Source organism: Desmodus rotundus, chromosome 9 (assembly GCF_022682495.2).
Source record: "Desmodus rotundus isolate HL8 chromosome 9, HLdesRot8A.1, whole genome shotgun sequence".
NCBI classification, from domain to species: domain Eukaryota; kingdom Metazoa; phylum Chordata; class Mammalia; order Chiroptera; family Phyllostomidae; genus Desmodus; species Desmodus rotundus.
Window position 1 is genome coordinate 39,874,114 of NC_071395.1, and position 13,696 is coordinate 39,887,809.

At 60.5% G+C, this 13,696-nt stretch overlaps 1 protein-coding gene across 16 annotated transcripts in view; it reads right to left on the bottom strand.

Annotated features, from left to right (window-relative positions):
* Positions 1–277: 277 nt before the first annotated feature.
* The window catches only part of PTPRS (protein tyrosine phosphatase receptor type S), a 95,987-nt gene continuing 82,568 nt past the window's right edge, over positions 278–13,696 (bottom strand). For 8 of the 16 annotated variants that reach the window (XM_053910958.1, XM_053910957.1, XM_053910954.1 and 5 more), the window contains 14 exons: positions 13,357–13,469; positions 11,981–12,028; positions 10,835–10,932; positions 10,620–10,743; positions 9,886–10,061; positions 9,689–9,808; positions 6,701–6,855; positions 6,316–6,601; positions 5,947–6,125; positions 5,066–5,192; positions 4,861–4,986; positions 2,298–2,452; positions 2,002–2,137; positions 278–1,422 (listed from right to left, as the gene is read on the bottom strand). In XM_053910958.1, the coding sequence (XP_053766933.1) occupies positions 1,354–1,422; positions 2,002–2,137; positions 2,298–2,452; positions 4,861–4,986; positions 5,066–5,192; positions 5,947–6,125; positions 6,316–6,601; positions 6,701–6,855; positions 9,689–9,808; positions 9,886–10,061; positions 10,620–10,743; positions 10,835–10,932; positions 11,981–12,028; positions 13,357–13,469 (1,912 nt within the window). In that variant the 3' untranslated portion in view covers positions 278–1,353. The remainder of the gene's footprint in view (positions 1,423–2,001; positions 2,138–2,297; positions 2,453–4,860; positions 4,987–5,065; positions 5,193–5,946; positions 6,126–6,315; positions 6,602–6,700; positions 6,856–9,688; positions 9,809–9,885; positions 10,062–10,619; positions 10,744–10,834; positions 10,933–11,980; positions 12,029–13,356; positions 13,470–13,696) is intronic. The other 8 variants (XM_053910964.1, XM_053910962.1, XM_053910961.1 and 5 more) reach the window with 1 other exon arrangement.

Consider the following 13,696-nt stretch of genomic DNA (forward strand, 5'->3'; position numbering starts at 1 on the left):
AGCTGGCTCCTGGCAGATGCTCAGTGGTGGTCCCAGCACAGCCAACAATAATAACTACTGTCAATGAGGCAGCCCCTGTAAAGGCAGAACTTGGGTTCCGATCCCAGCAGGGCCCCTTAGACACTGAGCGCTCTGGGACCAGCAGCCCCGCCTCTCTGGGCCCCCCTCCTCACCCGACTGTCTCGGGACAGAAGGAGGAGACAGCTGTCCAGACCCCTGCCAGCCCCAGGACGATGGGACGGACAGGGGCACGACAAAGACGCCACCGACGACCGGGCTCAGACCATCTTCCTTTAATACAAAGTTGATTTATCTACATACACAGAGGTGGGAAAGCCACCCAGCTGCTTCCGTTTGAATAAACAGTGTAGAGCAACAGCAGGTCTGCTCTCGTACAAAGAGAAAAGCTCACTTGCTCGGGGGTGGGGGGTGCCGTCCTTTCTGCTTTTGCCCCGTAGTCCCAGGGGAAAGGCTCCCTGACCGGGGGCAGCACCCAGCCTCTCTTCCCTGGAGAGGCGGAATCTCCTGTTCTGTCCCTTCTCCCTCCTCAGGGGCGAGAGGGGGGCTCAGGCTGCAGGGAGGCCGCCCGCCATCCTGGTGCCCGCCCTCCACTGCCCCACCCTCGGAACCGCCCATGATATGTCTGAGAATTTAATCATTAAACAAAGAAACAAGAAAAAAGAAAAAAAGAAAAAAAACAGGAGCAAAAGGACATCCTATTCTTGAGTGAGGCACAGCTTCTGATGGCAGGAAAAAGAAAAAGCTGGCCACAGGGACAGCTGTCGGAGCAGACACGGCCACCACACAAGAACGTTCTACGGTGAAAAAATAGACTGTGACGGGAACAGGAATAAGCAACATTTTTCTTTTTAAGTTCGTTGACTGGTAAGTCACTTTTTTTTGTTTCTTCTTTTAAAAAAATTGGAAAAAAAATAAGCTATTTAAAAAAAAAGAAATGTCACTGGATAGTTACGGGGAGTATGAAAAACAAAGAGCTGAATTCTGGCCCCTCCAGCCCGGAGCTGCTGCAGGGCTGGAAAACCCCCTGGGGGCGGGGAGGGGCCTCGGCCCCGCCCTCCTCTGGTTCTGGGGAAAACCCCCATTTGCTCTCCACCCCCCCACCCCCCACCCCGGAACTGCTCGTTTTGGAATTGGAAGGGAACGAGGAATGTGGCAAGTATTTCAAGGCGGCGGCTGGTGCCGGGTGGTTGCCGGGGGGGCCGAGTCATTCCCAGAGACCCCACAGAAATGCCGCCGCCTCCGCCATCAGGGGTCCAGGCCTCCAGGGGCCCCCTGGCCCAGGCAGAGAGAGGCATCCGGAGCCGGCGGAGTTGGGCCGGGGTGACCATGGCTTTAGGTTGCATAGTGGTCAAAGCTTCCCAGGTACTCCAGAGCCGCCTGGTAGCAGAACTGGTACTCGTCCTGTGGGAAGGGCAGGGATGGGCTGTGGGTGCTTCGCTCTGACGCCTGTCGGCTCCCCACGGCCGCCATGGCAGCCAGGCTCCGCAGCCTGGGGTGTGTCGGTCGCACAGACTCTCCACCCCAAGTGCCCTGTCCTCTCTCTGCCTACAGGTTGTACACAAAGAGGTGGCTGCCCAGTCGTCCCCTGCACACGCTCCCCCAGGCCAGGAGTCGGTGACACCAACTCTGTCTCTTCAGAGACAGCAGAGGGAGGACCCTGTTCCTAGGCCATCGTGAATGCGACGGTGGGGAAGACCCGCCCGGCCAGTGGTGGGGCTTAGACTCTGTGCCTGTGTTACGGTCTTGGCTGAGCCATGAACTTGCTGTGACTTTGGGACTAGAATGGACCCCTCCCCATCTAATCCAAGGGACACTTCTCAGCTCTGGACTTAATCTACTCTTTGTCAAAGAGCTCACTAATCCCCTTCCAGCCCAGAGCAGGAGGCACTGACGCCCACCTACTCGTGAGCCCACGTCACAGAGGGGCGACTGGGGCTCCCTCGACAGTTGTGAGGCCAGCCTCTCCCCGCCCCTCCTCACCTCCGTCTGCACCATGGCCGGCCTCTGGGTCCGCAGCATCTTCACCGTCTGGAAGATGTCCACCACACCTTCGTACCGCATCCTTTCCAGCACGATGCTGAGCGTGATGAAGACGCCGGTCCTGCCCACGCCAGCACTGCAGGAGGGAGGCGGCAGCTCAGGTGCAGGGCATCTCGAGCCCCCACTCCCCAGGCATGAAAGTATCCCAGACTGGAATGCCTGAGGCTGATGGTCATCCTCCTCGGGCCTCAGCCTCCCCAGCCAGGAAACGGCCTGGGGCCCAGGGAGCAGCTCACCTGCAGTGGACGGAGATGGGGCCGTCCTGGCCGAACTGTTCCTTGGTCTTGTGCACTTGGCCAATGAAGTCGATGAAGCCCTCCCCCGACTTTGGCACGCCCTGTTCCGGCCAGTCCGTGAACTGGAACTGGCGAACAGTCCGGGACTGGCCGTCCTGGAAGGAAGAGCCCAGCCTTGCTCACGAACGAGGTCAGTGGTGGTCACGGCTGGGTTCCGTCCCTGCCAGCCTGCAATCTACCCTCCAGCCTCACCACCAGCGCCACCCTCCTCCACCGCGTTCTGCTGTCACCATCCTACGCCACCGTCTCACATGGCCACCGTCCACCCCCCACCACCCAGTGGTCCTCTCTCCACATCTCCGATCCCATCCACCACAACCACCAGGCCACGTCCTGCACCTTCCCCCACCTCCACGGCCTCAGGCAGCCTGCACCCTGCTGTCCCAGAGCGCCACCCACACCATTGCCCTTGATGCTTTGCCACCCAACGGCGCCATGTGCCCCCACGTGCCCCCACCATCCCACAGGGCTGCCATCCACCACTCACCACTCTACTCAGCACTGTCCCCCACCTGGCAGCACCACCCACACGGCGCCCCCTCCCCCCACTGGCCGCCATCGCCTACACGCCATTTCCCACCCGTGCCGCCCAGCCCCTCACCTCCCACCACCCACCGCCCACCGCTGATGATGGCCGTCCCCACCATCCGCGGTTTCGCTTTCCATGGTTTCAGTTCTGCAGTCAACCACGGTCTGAAACATGAACTGTTTATTTCTGGAATTTTCCATTTACTGAATTTTAAATGGTGGTGTGACGTTCTGAGTAACGTGATAAAATCCCACGCCACCCTGCTCCGTCCCGCCCAGCACGTGCGTCAGCCCTCTGTCCGGCGTGCCCGTGCTGGAGACGTCCCCGAGTCAGTCACAAGCAGCCGCCATGGTGGCAGCATCACAGCGCTCGTGTTCCAGGGACGCTGGTTTCCTTCCCTCGGCCCCCAAACCATGCACGTCACTTCTACTGCAGCCCTGCTGCAGCTGTTCTGCAGCCGCTCGCACACGCACAGGAGAGACCACAGGAGAGACGTGGGATGCTCAGGGCTCAGCGCTATCCGCCGCCGCTGCAGGCATCCGCTGGGGGGTTGGAACCCAGTCCCCACAGGGAAGTGGGGACAACTGCACTCACCAGCCTCTCCCCCCTAAGGGCACCACCCAACACCCTCAGCTCCTATCTCACCACCCACCCCTGGCAGCGCATAATCCTTGACCATCCAACACCATCACCTGCCACTGACTGTCTCCAGCCTCGCCACTCGGTCACCCTCCTCGCCCACCCTGTCTTCCCACGGCCCAGCTGGGCCGCCACATCAGACTCTGCTGTCTTCCCTTCTTCACGACCCATCACTGGTCAGGCACCGCCCTTCACCCCCAGGAGAACATTGCCCGCTTCTGCCTCCACCCTCCTCCAGCCACCGCTGCCTTCTCCAGGCACCTCCTCTACAGCAACGCGGGGCTGCCCGGTGGTGCCCCCGCCCTGAGGGCCTCCGTGCTCCACCCCCAGCCCCATGTTCCCATCTCGTCCCAGCTACAGCGCCATCTACTCCCATTGAACGCTCCGTGCTCTCCACTTTTCGAAGTTATTTGTCATTTTCCATCGATTTTCTCTCCAACATCCCCCGGCTCTTCTCCAATTTCCCCTTCCTCTGTCCCTCGATGACAAACACCACCCTCACCGGCCTGCAGGACTAGCCCTACACAGCCTGTCACCCATGCGGCCCCTTCTCCAAACCCACCTTCCTCCCAGCTGGCACATGCTTGCTCACTGCCCCGCCCCACCGATCCTCAGCCCCACGTCCCAGCCATCCAATGGCGGCATCTCACACCCCCGACACTAGGGCCCGTGACGGGGTTCATTCCCCCAGCCACTGGCAACACCTCGACAGCCTTCTCCCAACCTCTTCTTCCACCAGCTTGGTCCCTCTGTCACCCACCAGGGCCGCCTTCCAGTGTCAGTCTCATCGATCGCCATCTAATACCTACTCTCCCCCCATGGCCGCCGCCCTCTACTACATAGGCATCAGCGGACACCACCCACGCTGCTCTCCCCTCTCCCCTGCCCACGGCGCCACTCTCCACCACCCGACCCCCCCCCCCCCTCAGGACCTTTCTCCACTCCCTGGCTCCAGCCTCCACCACCCAGCACCACCAACCCACCAAACTTCCTCTCCAGCCCTCTAACACCACCCTCCACAGGCTGCTGCTTCCAGGGGACACCCGCTCAGACCCTTGTACGGGAGCCCCTTGAGCCACGCACCCTAGTGAGTGGGTTACATGTGCTCCAGTGGGGACACCACGGGGTCAGCACAGGGACATGGTCCTCTCTTCCATCTACTTGGTAGTAGGAATGATTGGTCAACTCACTCTTTTCCCTGCCAACCCCCCATGCTTATTCCTGTCCCTGGGCCTTTGCTTCTACCCCAGCTAGTGAAGCCATCTTCCGGTCACCAGGGAAACATGGGGCCCCATCTGGGTTCCAGCCCTGCTGCCAATCCATCCCCACACTCACCCGGGCGTCTGTGACCTTAAACTCCCGCAGGATGTACTGTGGCATATTATATTCTGCCATCGGATCCACCACGAAGTACTGGTAGCGGGCGGATCGCTCTGCTGGCCAGTACTGGTGACATTTTTCCTGTTAAGGGGATAGAGTCTGTGGTCAGCGTGTCCGAGCCCCCTGGGCCCCTGCCCTGCCCTCCTGGGGCCCTGCATACCCGGCCCATCTCCCGCAGCTTGGTCAGCATCACCACGATGGTCGAGTTGTTCTCCCACAGCATGCGCCAGAAGTCCTCCGTGGTTTCTGCCAGCGGCCCCTGTGTGGCAATGTAGGCCTTCTGCTGCCTGCGGGGTGGGGTGGGTGAGTCCAGGGCTCAGGGGAGGCCCAGGCCCAGGCCTGGAGCTGGCTCATGCTGCCTGGAGGGTCAGGCGTAGCCACAGAGCTACACCTGCCCTGCACCTGCCTTTGTGGTTAGGGCTCACCAGGGGACTGCCTCCCCCTCCCCCAGTCTCATTTGGCACTCCCAACAGCCCCACTTAGCACTGGGAAGCCGTCAGCCTCAGGCTGTGTTCCAACTCGCACAACTGCCCTCCAACCTCCCCGCCTCCCTGCCTCCCCGCCCCACCTCCCTCGAGTGCTGGTGAACGACTTTCAGTACTTGGCGCAGGCGGCACCTCCACCTGAATGCCCTCCCTGGCCATGGTTTCTCAGCATCAGCACTGCTGGCACCCACGGCTGTGTCGTCCTTTGTGATGAGGTATTGTTCTGGGCAAAATCCCTGGCCTCCACCCACCATATCCGGTAGTAGCCACTGCCCAACACATGCAAATCACGACGACCAAAAACGTCCCGAGACAGTTTCAAACTTCCCCCAGGGAGGAACTGCTCAGATTTGACGACCACGGACATGTAAGACGGAAGCCCACTGCAGACAGGAGACCTCAGAGAAACACAAGGGAAGGTTCCCCCTCCTCAACTGTGCCTGCATGGGGCAGGCAGAGGCTGTGCGGCTTTGTCTCCCAAGCAAGAACGGAGGCCGCCTGGGGACAAGGCTGGGACACTCAGGGGCCCCAGTCTTGCCAGGCAGAGGCGAGGTACCTGTAGCCGTCGATAGAGCTGGCGTTGATGTAGTCGGAGCCCTCCACGCCCCGGATGGGCTGCAGGCAGACCCGTGTGCTCTCGTATGGCATGATGTTTACCAGGCGGTTCTTGAACTTGTTACAAGGCAGATTGGCGCTGATGAAGCGGGATGTGTGGGCTTTGGAGTTGGCCAGCCGCTGTGGGGACGAGGAGCAGGGGCTGCCATCCGAACAGCCTCCAGCCAGAGTGCAAACAGCAGGACAGCAAGCAGGGGAATGCTGCCCCCTACTCCTGGTCCCCGGCATCAGGGGCGGCCTCAGCCTCCCGCTCCTCAGCCCCGGCACCACCCAGGCACCCACCCACAGCAGCCTCCACACCCTTTCCCACCTTGAACTCGAGTTCCATGCCCGTGACATGCTCGCCGGGCTCCACCTGGGCCAGCTTCTGGATGTAGGCGTAGAGGCTGCGGGCGGGCACCTCGGTGTTGCCGCAGCCCACGGCCTCCAGCAGCGCCTCGTGGATGAAGCTGTACTGGTCCTCGGTCTGCACCATGTAGTTGCGCTGGGACCGCATGAGTGTCACGTGGCCGTACACGTCCACCGTCTTCTCCGGCTTGATCCGCTCCAGCATGGCATCGATGACGATGAAGCAGCCTGTGCGGCCCACGCCAGCGCTGCGGGGACAGGTGCGGCGATCAGGCACCCCTCGGGAGAGGAACGGGGAGAGCGAGGTGCAGGCGGGAGCCGGGTGCAGAGGACAGGGGCCAGCATACCTGCAGTGGACCACGACGGGGCCAGCATCAGGGGGGTTGCAGGTCTTGACTCTCCGCAGAAAAGCCAGGAACGGGGTCGGGTACTCGGGCACCCCGTGGTCCGGCCACGCCGTGAACTGGAACTGGCGGACCTCACGCTTCTCGCTGGAGCCGTTCTGGGGGCAATAGGGAGACCGCCTGGCACCGCAGCCCATGCAGAGGACAGCCGACACCCCCCCCAGACCACCGCGCCCCTGAGTGATGCGGGTGTCCACCTGCCCCCTGGACGCAGGGGGGTGTCCACACGAAGGTGTCACATCTGTCCCACACAATGCGGCCAACACTGTGCCCCAACTTCCTTCCCCACTCTGCTCCCTGCACCTCAGCTGACAGTCGTTCCTCCCTTCCAGGTGCTCTGACAGAACTTAAAAAGCCACCCTGGACTCGGCTCCTACACACCCGACACACCAGCCAACACTGGATGGCCTTCAAAGCCTACGCCAGCCCCGGCCAGGCAGCTCAGCTGGTTAGAGCGTCGTCTCGATACACCAAGGTTGCAGGTTTGATTCCCGGTCAGGGGACACATTACGAGAATCAACCAGTAAAGGCATAAATAAGTGGAGCAACAAATCGATGTCTCTCTCTCACCCTTCCTCTCACTCTAGAAACTCAATTTTTAAAAGAACTTGAAACAAATAAAAAACCTGCCCACTTCTCACCCTCCTCATGGTGGTCACCACAGTCCACGCCATCATCGCCCTGGGAGTGCACAAGCGTCACTTCTGCCCTGGTCCCTCCAGCCCGCTGGTGACGCCCCCAGGCTGTTCTCCCCACAGCAGCCAGGGAGCGCCGGTGAGCAAGCGTCAGGTCCCATACCTCCAGTGCCTACAAAAGCTCAAGTCCTCCCCGTGGCCCACAGGCCCCACACAACCTGCCCTGTCCCCTCCCTGCCCTCAGCTGCTCCCTCTCCCCCCAGTGTTCACTCAGCCCCAGCCACGTGGGCCTTCTCTGCTCCTCCAACATGCCAAGCACAGTCCGGCCCGGGGGCCTTTGCACGCGCTGTGCCCCCTGCCTGTAATGCTCTTTTCCGGTGTCTCCTCATGGCCCGCTTCCTCACCTCCTCCATTTCCCCAGTACACATTCTATTCTTCTCCTTGGCTTTATTTTAGTCCTGAGTGTAAGATTCCTTATCACTTTTGGACCTTGGTCTCAGAGAAGTTTTTATGAACGTCACCTCCCTCCCCGAAGGCAAGGGAAGTAAAAGAGAAAATAAATGCGACCGTATCAACCTAAAAAGCCTCCGCACAGCGAAAGAAACCACCAACGAAACAAAAAAGGCAACCAACCGAATGGGAGAAGGTATTTGCAAATGGTAACTCCAATAAAAGGCTACTATCCACAAAACAAAGAACTCGTGCAACTCACCACCAGCAAAACACCTGATTAAAATATGGGCAGAGAACCTGAACAATTTTCCAAAGACATACAGGTGGACAACAGCTACCTGGAACGATGCTCAGTTTCACCAGCTACAAGGGACCTGCAAATCAAAGCCACAACGAGGTGCCACTCACACCTGTTGGAGTGGCTGTTACCAACCAGACAGAAATCACGGGCGCTGAAGAGGAGGGAAGAGAAGGGGCCCTCGCACACCGCCGGTGGGGACGTAAGTGGGGGCAGCCACTGTGGAAACCAGCGTGCACGTTCCTCAAACAATTAAGAACAAGCTGCCACACGACCCCGCCACCCCTCTTCAGGGTATCTATTTCCCAGCAAAACCTGAGAACACTCAGGCACATGAAGATATACGGACCCTGTGTTCACCGCCACGTTACTTATTCATTGTGGCCAAGACACGGCCACGATCTGTGGCCTCTGAAGGGTAGAGACAACGTGGCACACAGCCACGAGAAAAGACGGAATACTGCCACTTGTGACCACATGGGTGGACCGTGAGAACACTGCTAAGGGCAGTAAGTCAGGAGAGAACAAGAACCGTGTACAGCAACAAACGAAGAAACTCACAGACACGGACGACAGCGGAGGGACGAGAGGGGAGAGGGCTGGGGGAGGACAGGAGGACGGAGAGGGTCGGACACACTGTGACTGAGCGGACTGGGCTTTGGGCGGCGCGCACAGTGGAGCACAGAGAGCTCAGGCCATAAAGACGCACACCTGAAACTTACATAATGTCATCATCAACCGGTGCCGCCCTAATAAATTTAATTTAAAAAGATGTGCTGTTTTCACGTCTTTTGTCTGTGTCTTGTCCACTACACACAAGGCCAGGGCACTTGGTCTGTCTGCTCCCTGCTGCGTCCGGTGCCCAGGTCACGGCTGGACACAGAGCGTGCGCTTGCTCCGTGCGAATGAAGCACGAACTGCACCCCCTCCTGTGCATCGACCCGGCGTTCTGGCACTGGGCCCAGCGTGGGCTCCGTGCTGAGAGGCCTGACTGGAGCCTGGGAAGCGTCCCACCACTGGCAGCGCCGCCCCTCCCCATTGCGACAATAAGACACGCCCCCTGGGGTGCACGCAGACGCAACCATGGACCACCAAGGTGAGAGGTGGACGGGACCCTAGGACGGGAAGTCCTTCAGTTAAACGCCTAAGGATGCCTCTGCCTAAGGCCAGCAGGGTCTCTCTAGCTCTGTGCTCCACCCAGCACGTAAGGCCCCTAAAGGGCGGGGCCCAGACTCTGCCAGCACCCAGGCGGAGGGTAAGACGACAGGTGATACCTGGGATGTGACCAATGGCAAGAGGACAACAGATTCACTGCTAAGTTGGGCTGGTTTTGTCCTACTGCTGTGGCCGGAGACAACAGGTGCCCCACCTGAGCCTCAGTTTCCCCATCATAAAGTGGGCTTCACGAGAACGTGGTCAGTCCGGGTCAACAGGCTTGGTTATCTGTGTGTGACAGGGAGCTCCCAGGGCAGCAGGGGGGCCCTGGCTTCCTCCTCGGCCCCCATGCCCCCCCCCAGTCTCCGGCCCACCCTAGGCCCTACCTACCTTATGCAGGGAGAATGTCCGCACGCAGAAGGTGGCCAGCTCGATGGTGTCCAGCAGTGTCACCTGGATGAAGCCGTAGGTCTCTGTGCCCCTGTTGGGCCAGTACTGGTCGCACTTGATCTGTGCGGAGCGAGAGGACGAAGGTGAGTGCGAGCGGGGCCGGGCGGGGCTGGGGAGCAGCAGGCTGCAGGCCTCACCCGCGACTTCTCCTCCAGCCGTGTCATCATGACCACGGTGGCCGAGCGCTGCTCCCACACCATGCGCCAGAAGTCGCCGAAGGTCTCGGGCAGCGGCCCCTGCGTGGCGATGTAGGCGTTCTGCCGCCGGTAGCCGTCCACGTAGTTGGCGTTGATGTAATCACTGCCCACAATGCCTATGCCAGGGCGAGAAGCCAGGCATCAGTGGGGGTGCCCGGGGCTGGCTCCATGCAGCCCACCCGGAAGCCCCCCTGGAGTGCGCCCATCTGTCCCCAAGGAAACGGTGGGGCATGGACCTCGGACACCTCCACCCCTGCAGTGGCTGACCGCCGTCTGCGCCGGGCTGTCCTGTGTGCTGCAGGCGCAGAGCAGCCTCCTTGGCCTCTGCCCTCCAGATGTCATTAGCAGCCCCTTCCCCCAACTTGTGGCGGCAAAAATGTCCCCAGACACTGCCAAATGTCCCTGGGTGGCAGGACTGCCCCAACTGAGACCCAGCGATGTAGAACACAGATGGAAATATGTTATGCATAGTAGCCACCAGTTAAACACATGTCTAAAAATTCCCAGTGGCCTCTGCCTGGTGTTGGACAAGGCCTGGTTCAGGCTTCAGTTTCCCACCTGTCCCCTAGCTTGTCCATACTGGCCCTGCCCTGAGGCCGAGAGGAGGCGTGGGGCCTGTGGGCTGCCTGGGGAACGAGCAAGGGCATGATGGAGCCTGGGGCCCCGCATGCTACCTTCAATGGGCTGGAGGATGACTCGGGAGTGGTCGTAGGCGATGACGTTGGCATAGCGGTTCTTCGGCTTGTTCACTTCCAGGTTGGAATGCTCCCACGTGAACTGCTGGCCGGGGTCAATGGACTGCAGGGAACGGGGAGGTGGGGGGGGCATAGGGGGTGTCAGCGTGGGCATCAGAGGGGCCCAGAAGCACGGGAGGCGGGGCCCAGCTCACCTCATACTCCTGGGAGAGCTTGAGGCTGTCGTTAGCCTTGAGGCGTTCCGTGTGCTCCGCCATGTCCGAGATGGGGATGGGCGGGTGGCTAAGCATGCCTGCGGGGAGAGCAGACCCCGCCGGTGCAGGCTGGTCACCGGGGGCCAGCCCAGAGGCCGGGGAAGGGTGAGGGTGCTCTACAGTGTGAGTCTGCAATGGGTGAGCTGCGGTTAGAGGGCGTGGTGGGGGCGGGGACCCCAGGCCTGCAGGTCTGAAAGTGGGGCATCAGAGGCTCAGCTCCTGGCCAAGCCCGACACCCTGCTCACGCCGTCCTCCCGCTCTGTCCCCAACCCAGCTGGCGGAGGGCTGCCCTGGAGGACAGACTTCTAGCTCCTAGTGCCTCGTGGCAGGAAGCAGGCGGGTGACACGGAAATGAGGAAGCAGGAATGAAGGAACCTTATTCCCTGGGGTGGAGGATGAACACTCCTGTCTGCCTGTTTGGGATCACAGGACCTGCAAAGTCCTCTGCCGGGGAGACTTGAGGGACTGCAGGGGAGGCACGGCATGTCCCCACCTGTCAGGGCACCAGCTTGGGGCAGGCATACTCAGCCCGTTTTCTGTCTGGGACAGGGAATGGTGACGACCCTGACCTGTAGAACCCCTGGGGTGGCTGGGTCTGGCTCTCTCTCCCTGACGCCTGGGCTTGCCCGGCCCCTGTCCGCTGCCAGACTGGTGCTGCACGCGTGCGCACACGCAAGCCGCAGCCGCGCACCACCACGGAGGACAGCTTAGGCGGCGCCAACACCGCCAGGCCAGCTAATAAACAGCTGTTGTTCTAAGTGGGGCCCCCGGGCGACCCCCAAGAGCCCACCTCTACGGGGTCTGAGGTTGGTGTCCATCTGCCTGGTGGCCCTCCCTGTCCATCACACAGGCGGGCTCCTGTTCTTACGTACGTATGCCTGTGTCTCACCTATGTCCCTGTCCCCAACCCCCCCACACAGTCACAACCAGCACCCTAAGGGCACAGTGGACCAGACACCCCCCCCCCAACAGAAGCCAGAGCAGGACAGGTGGGCAGAGAGCGGTGGCGGGATGGAGAAACCAAAGATGAAAACAAACGAGGGGCGGAGGGAAGGGAGCCGAGAACAGAAAGACACAGGAACTAACTTTCAAAGTGAAACCCCGGCTCCCTGAGGGGGCTGCTGAGGCCTGAATCTGCAGAAACAGCAAACAATAAATAAATGAAAACACTCGGGTGGCCCCGTCTCCCCCACCCCTTGCTGGGTGCACGCACAACAGGCGGGCGACAGACGCGCAGGGCACACGACTTCCACAGTGAGGGACACACGGCTGCCGGCCCCGACCCGAGGCCTAGGGTAGCTGCTGTGTTTCCTCTGCTTGGTGTTTGGCCATGACTTTTAGGATCCTCTGTCAACACGTCACCCCACGCCAGCCTGGCCTTGGGTCCCCTGTTGAGGGTCACTGGGGGGGGGATTGTGGAGAGGATGTAGGATGGTGAGGGAGAAACCTGAGGGCAGGGGAGGGACATAGGGCCCGTGCCGTGAACTTGAGGGAGGGAAGTGGCCATCGTGAAATGCGTGCTTGACCCTCATTTGGATGGGAAGACTGACATGAGACAGGAAGGAGAAGGGAGCACGTGAGACCTTCAGGACCCCTGACGGAGGGCTGCGGCCGTCAGGCAAACATGATCGCTCAAAACCCTTGTTTGGGTAAAAACGGAACTGACACGAGACAGCCCAGCAGCAGCACAGAGGACGGCGTCCACGGGGAATGGCACAGGAGCCCGTGAGGAGGACGGCAGCCCTCAGCACAAATGTTGAGCATCTCCATTTGGTTGGAGAGAGAGTTAACACGAGCCCGCTCGGATACAGGAAGTGGAGACCAGAGTGCAGGTGGAGGGACAGGCGTCACCACGCTGTGAGCTCATCGGGAGAAGAGTGGCCACTGGTTACATAAAAACTCCTCGTGCGGTTAGAAGCAGCTGGCAGGAGCCCATTAGGAGGGAGGAGACGGGGGAGTGTGTGGTTCACTGCACATGACAATGATCGAGGACAAGACCCTGACTCAGTGTCCCACCAGGTGACTTCAGCTGCACCCCATCCATCAACGGGGTGCTGTTTAGAGGCAGGAGGAGCGCGAGCATCTGTGGCCATGGAGGACAGACAGGACACGTGGGAGGCACAGTTTCCATGCCTTGCTGGGAGCACACTGCGGGGGGGTGTGGGGACAAGCTGAGCGGTCTGAACAGAAGCACAGCTCTCCTTGCCAGCAGGAACGGGGGAGGGGCGGGGGTTACTTCCTCACAGGAGACAGCAACCACCATTTAAATGTAACTTTTCATGTCTCATTTGGCCGTGAGTAGAACCAACCCTGGAGAGTCCCCAGCCGGGACCCATTCAGGAATTTGGGAATCAGGACTTGAACTGCACCAAGCACAGCTTGACGGGACAGATGAGGGTCGCCAGGAGGCAGCTTCCTGTTCCCCATCAGTGTCGTCCCTGGCACCTGGGATAAGCACACACCTGGTGTCTGGAAGTTAATGCGTCTCATTTCCACGGGGTCCTTGGGGTGGTGGGGGGCGAGGTCAGCGTTGTTCAGTAGGCATTTGGTGCGGGGCTCCGAGTCCTTGCGTTTGCTTCGTTGGGGGAGGAGGAAGAATCAGTGAGAGAACACACTCCAGGCACCAAAACGTGGAACCCAGACGGTGGGAGAGGGCCCACGTGCATGGCCGACCGGGGTTCCCAGGACCATGTGCACACACGTGTGTAGTCTCCAGGCAGCCAGGCTCCCCCCACCAAGGCTCAGCACCACCCTGTTCTCCCTCCTTAGCCTCCTGCCTCAGGCCTCTACAGGGCGGTGCCA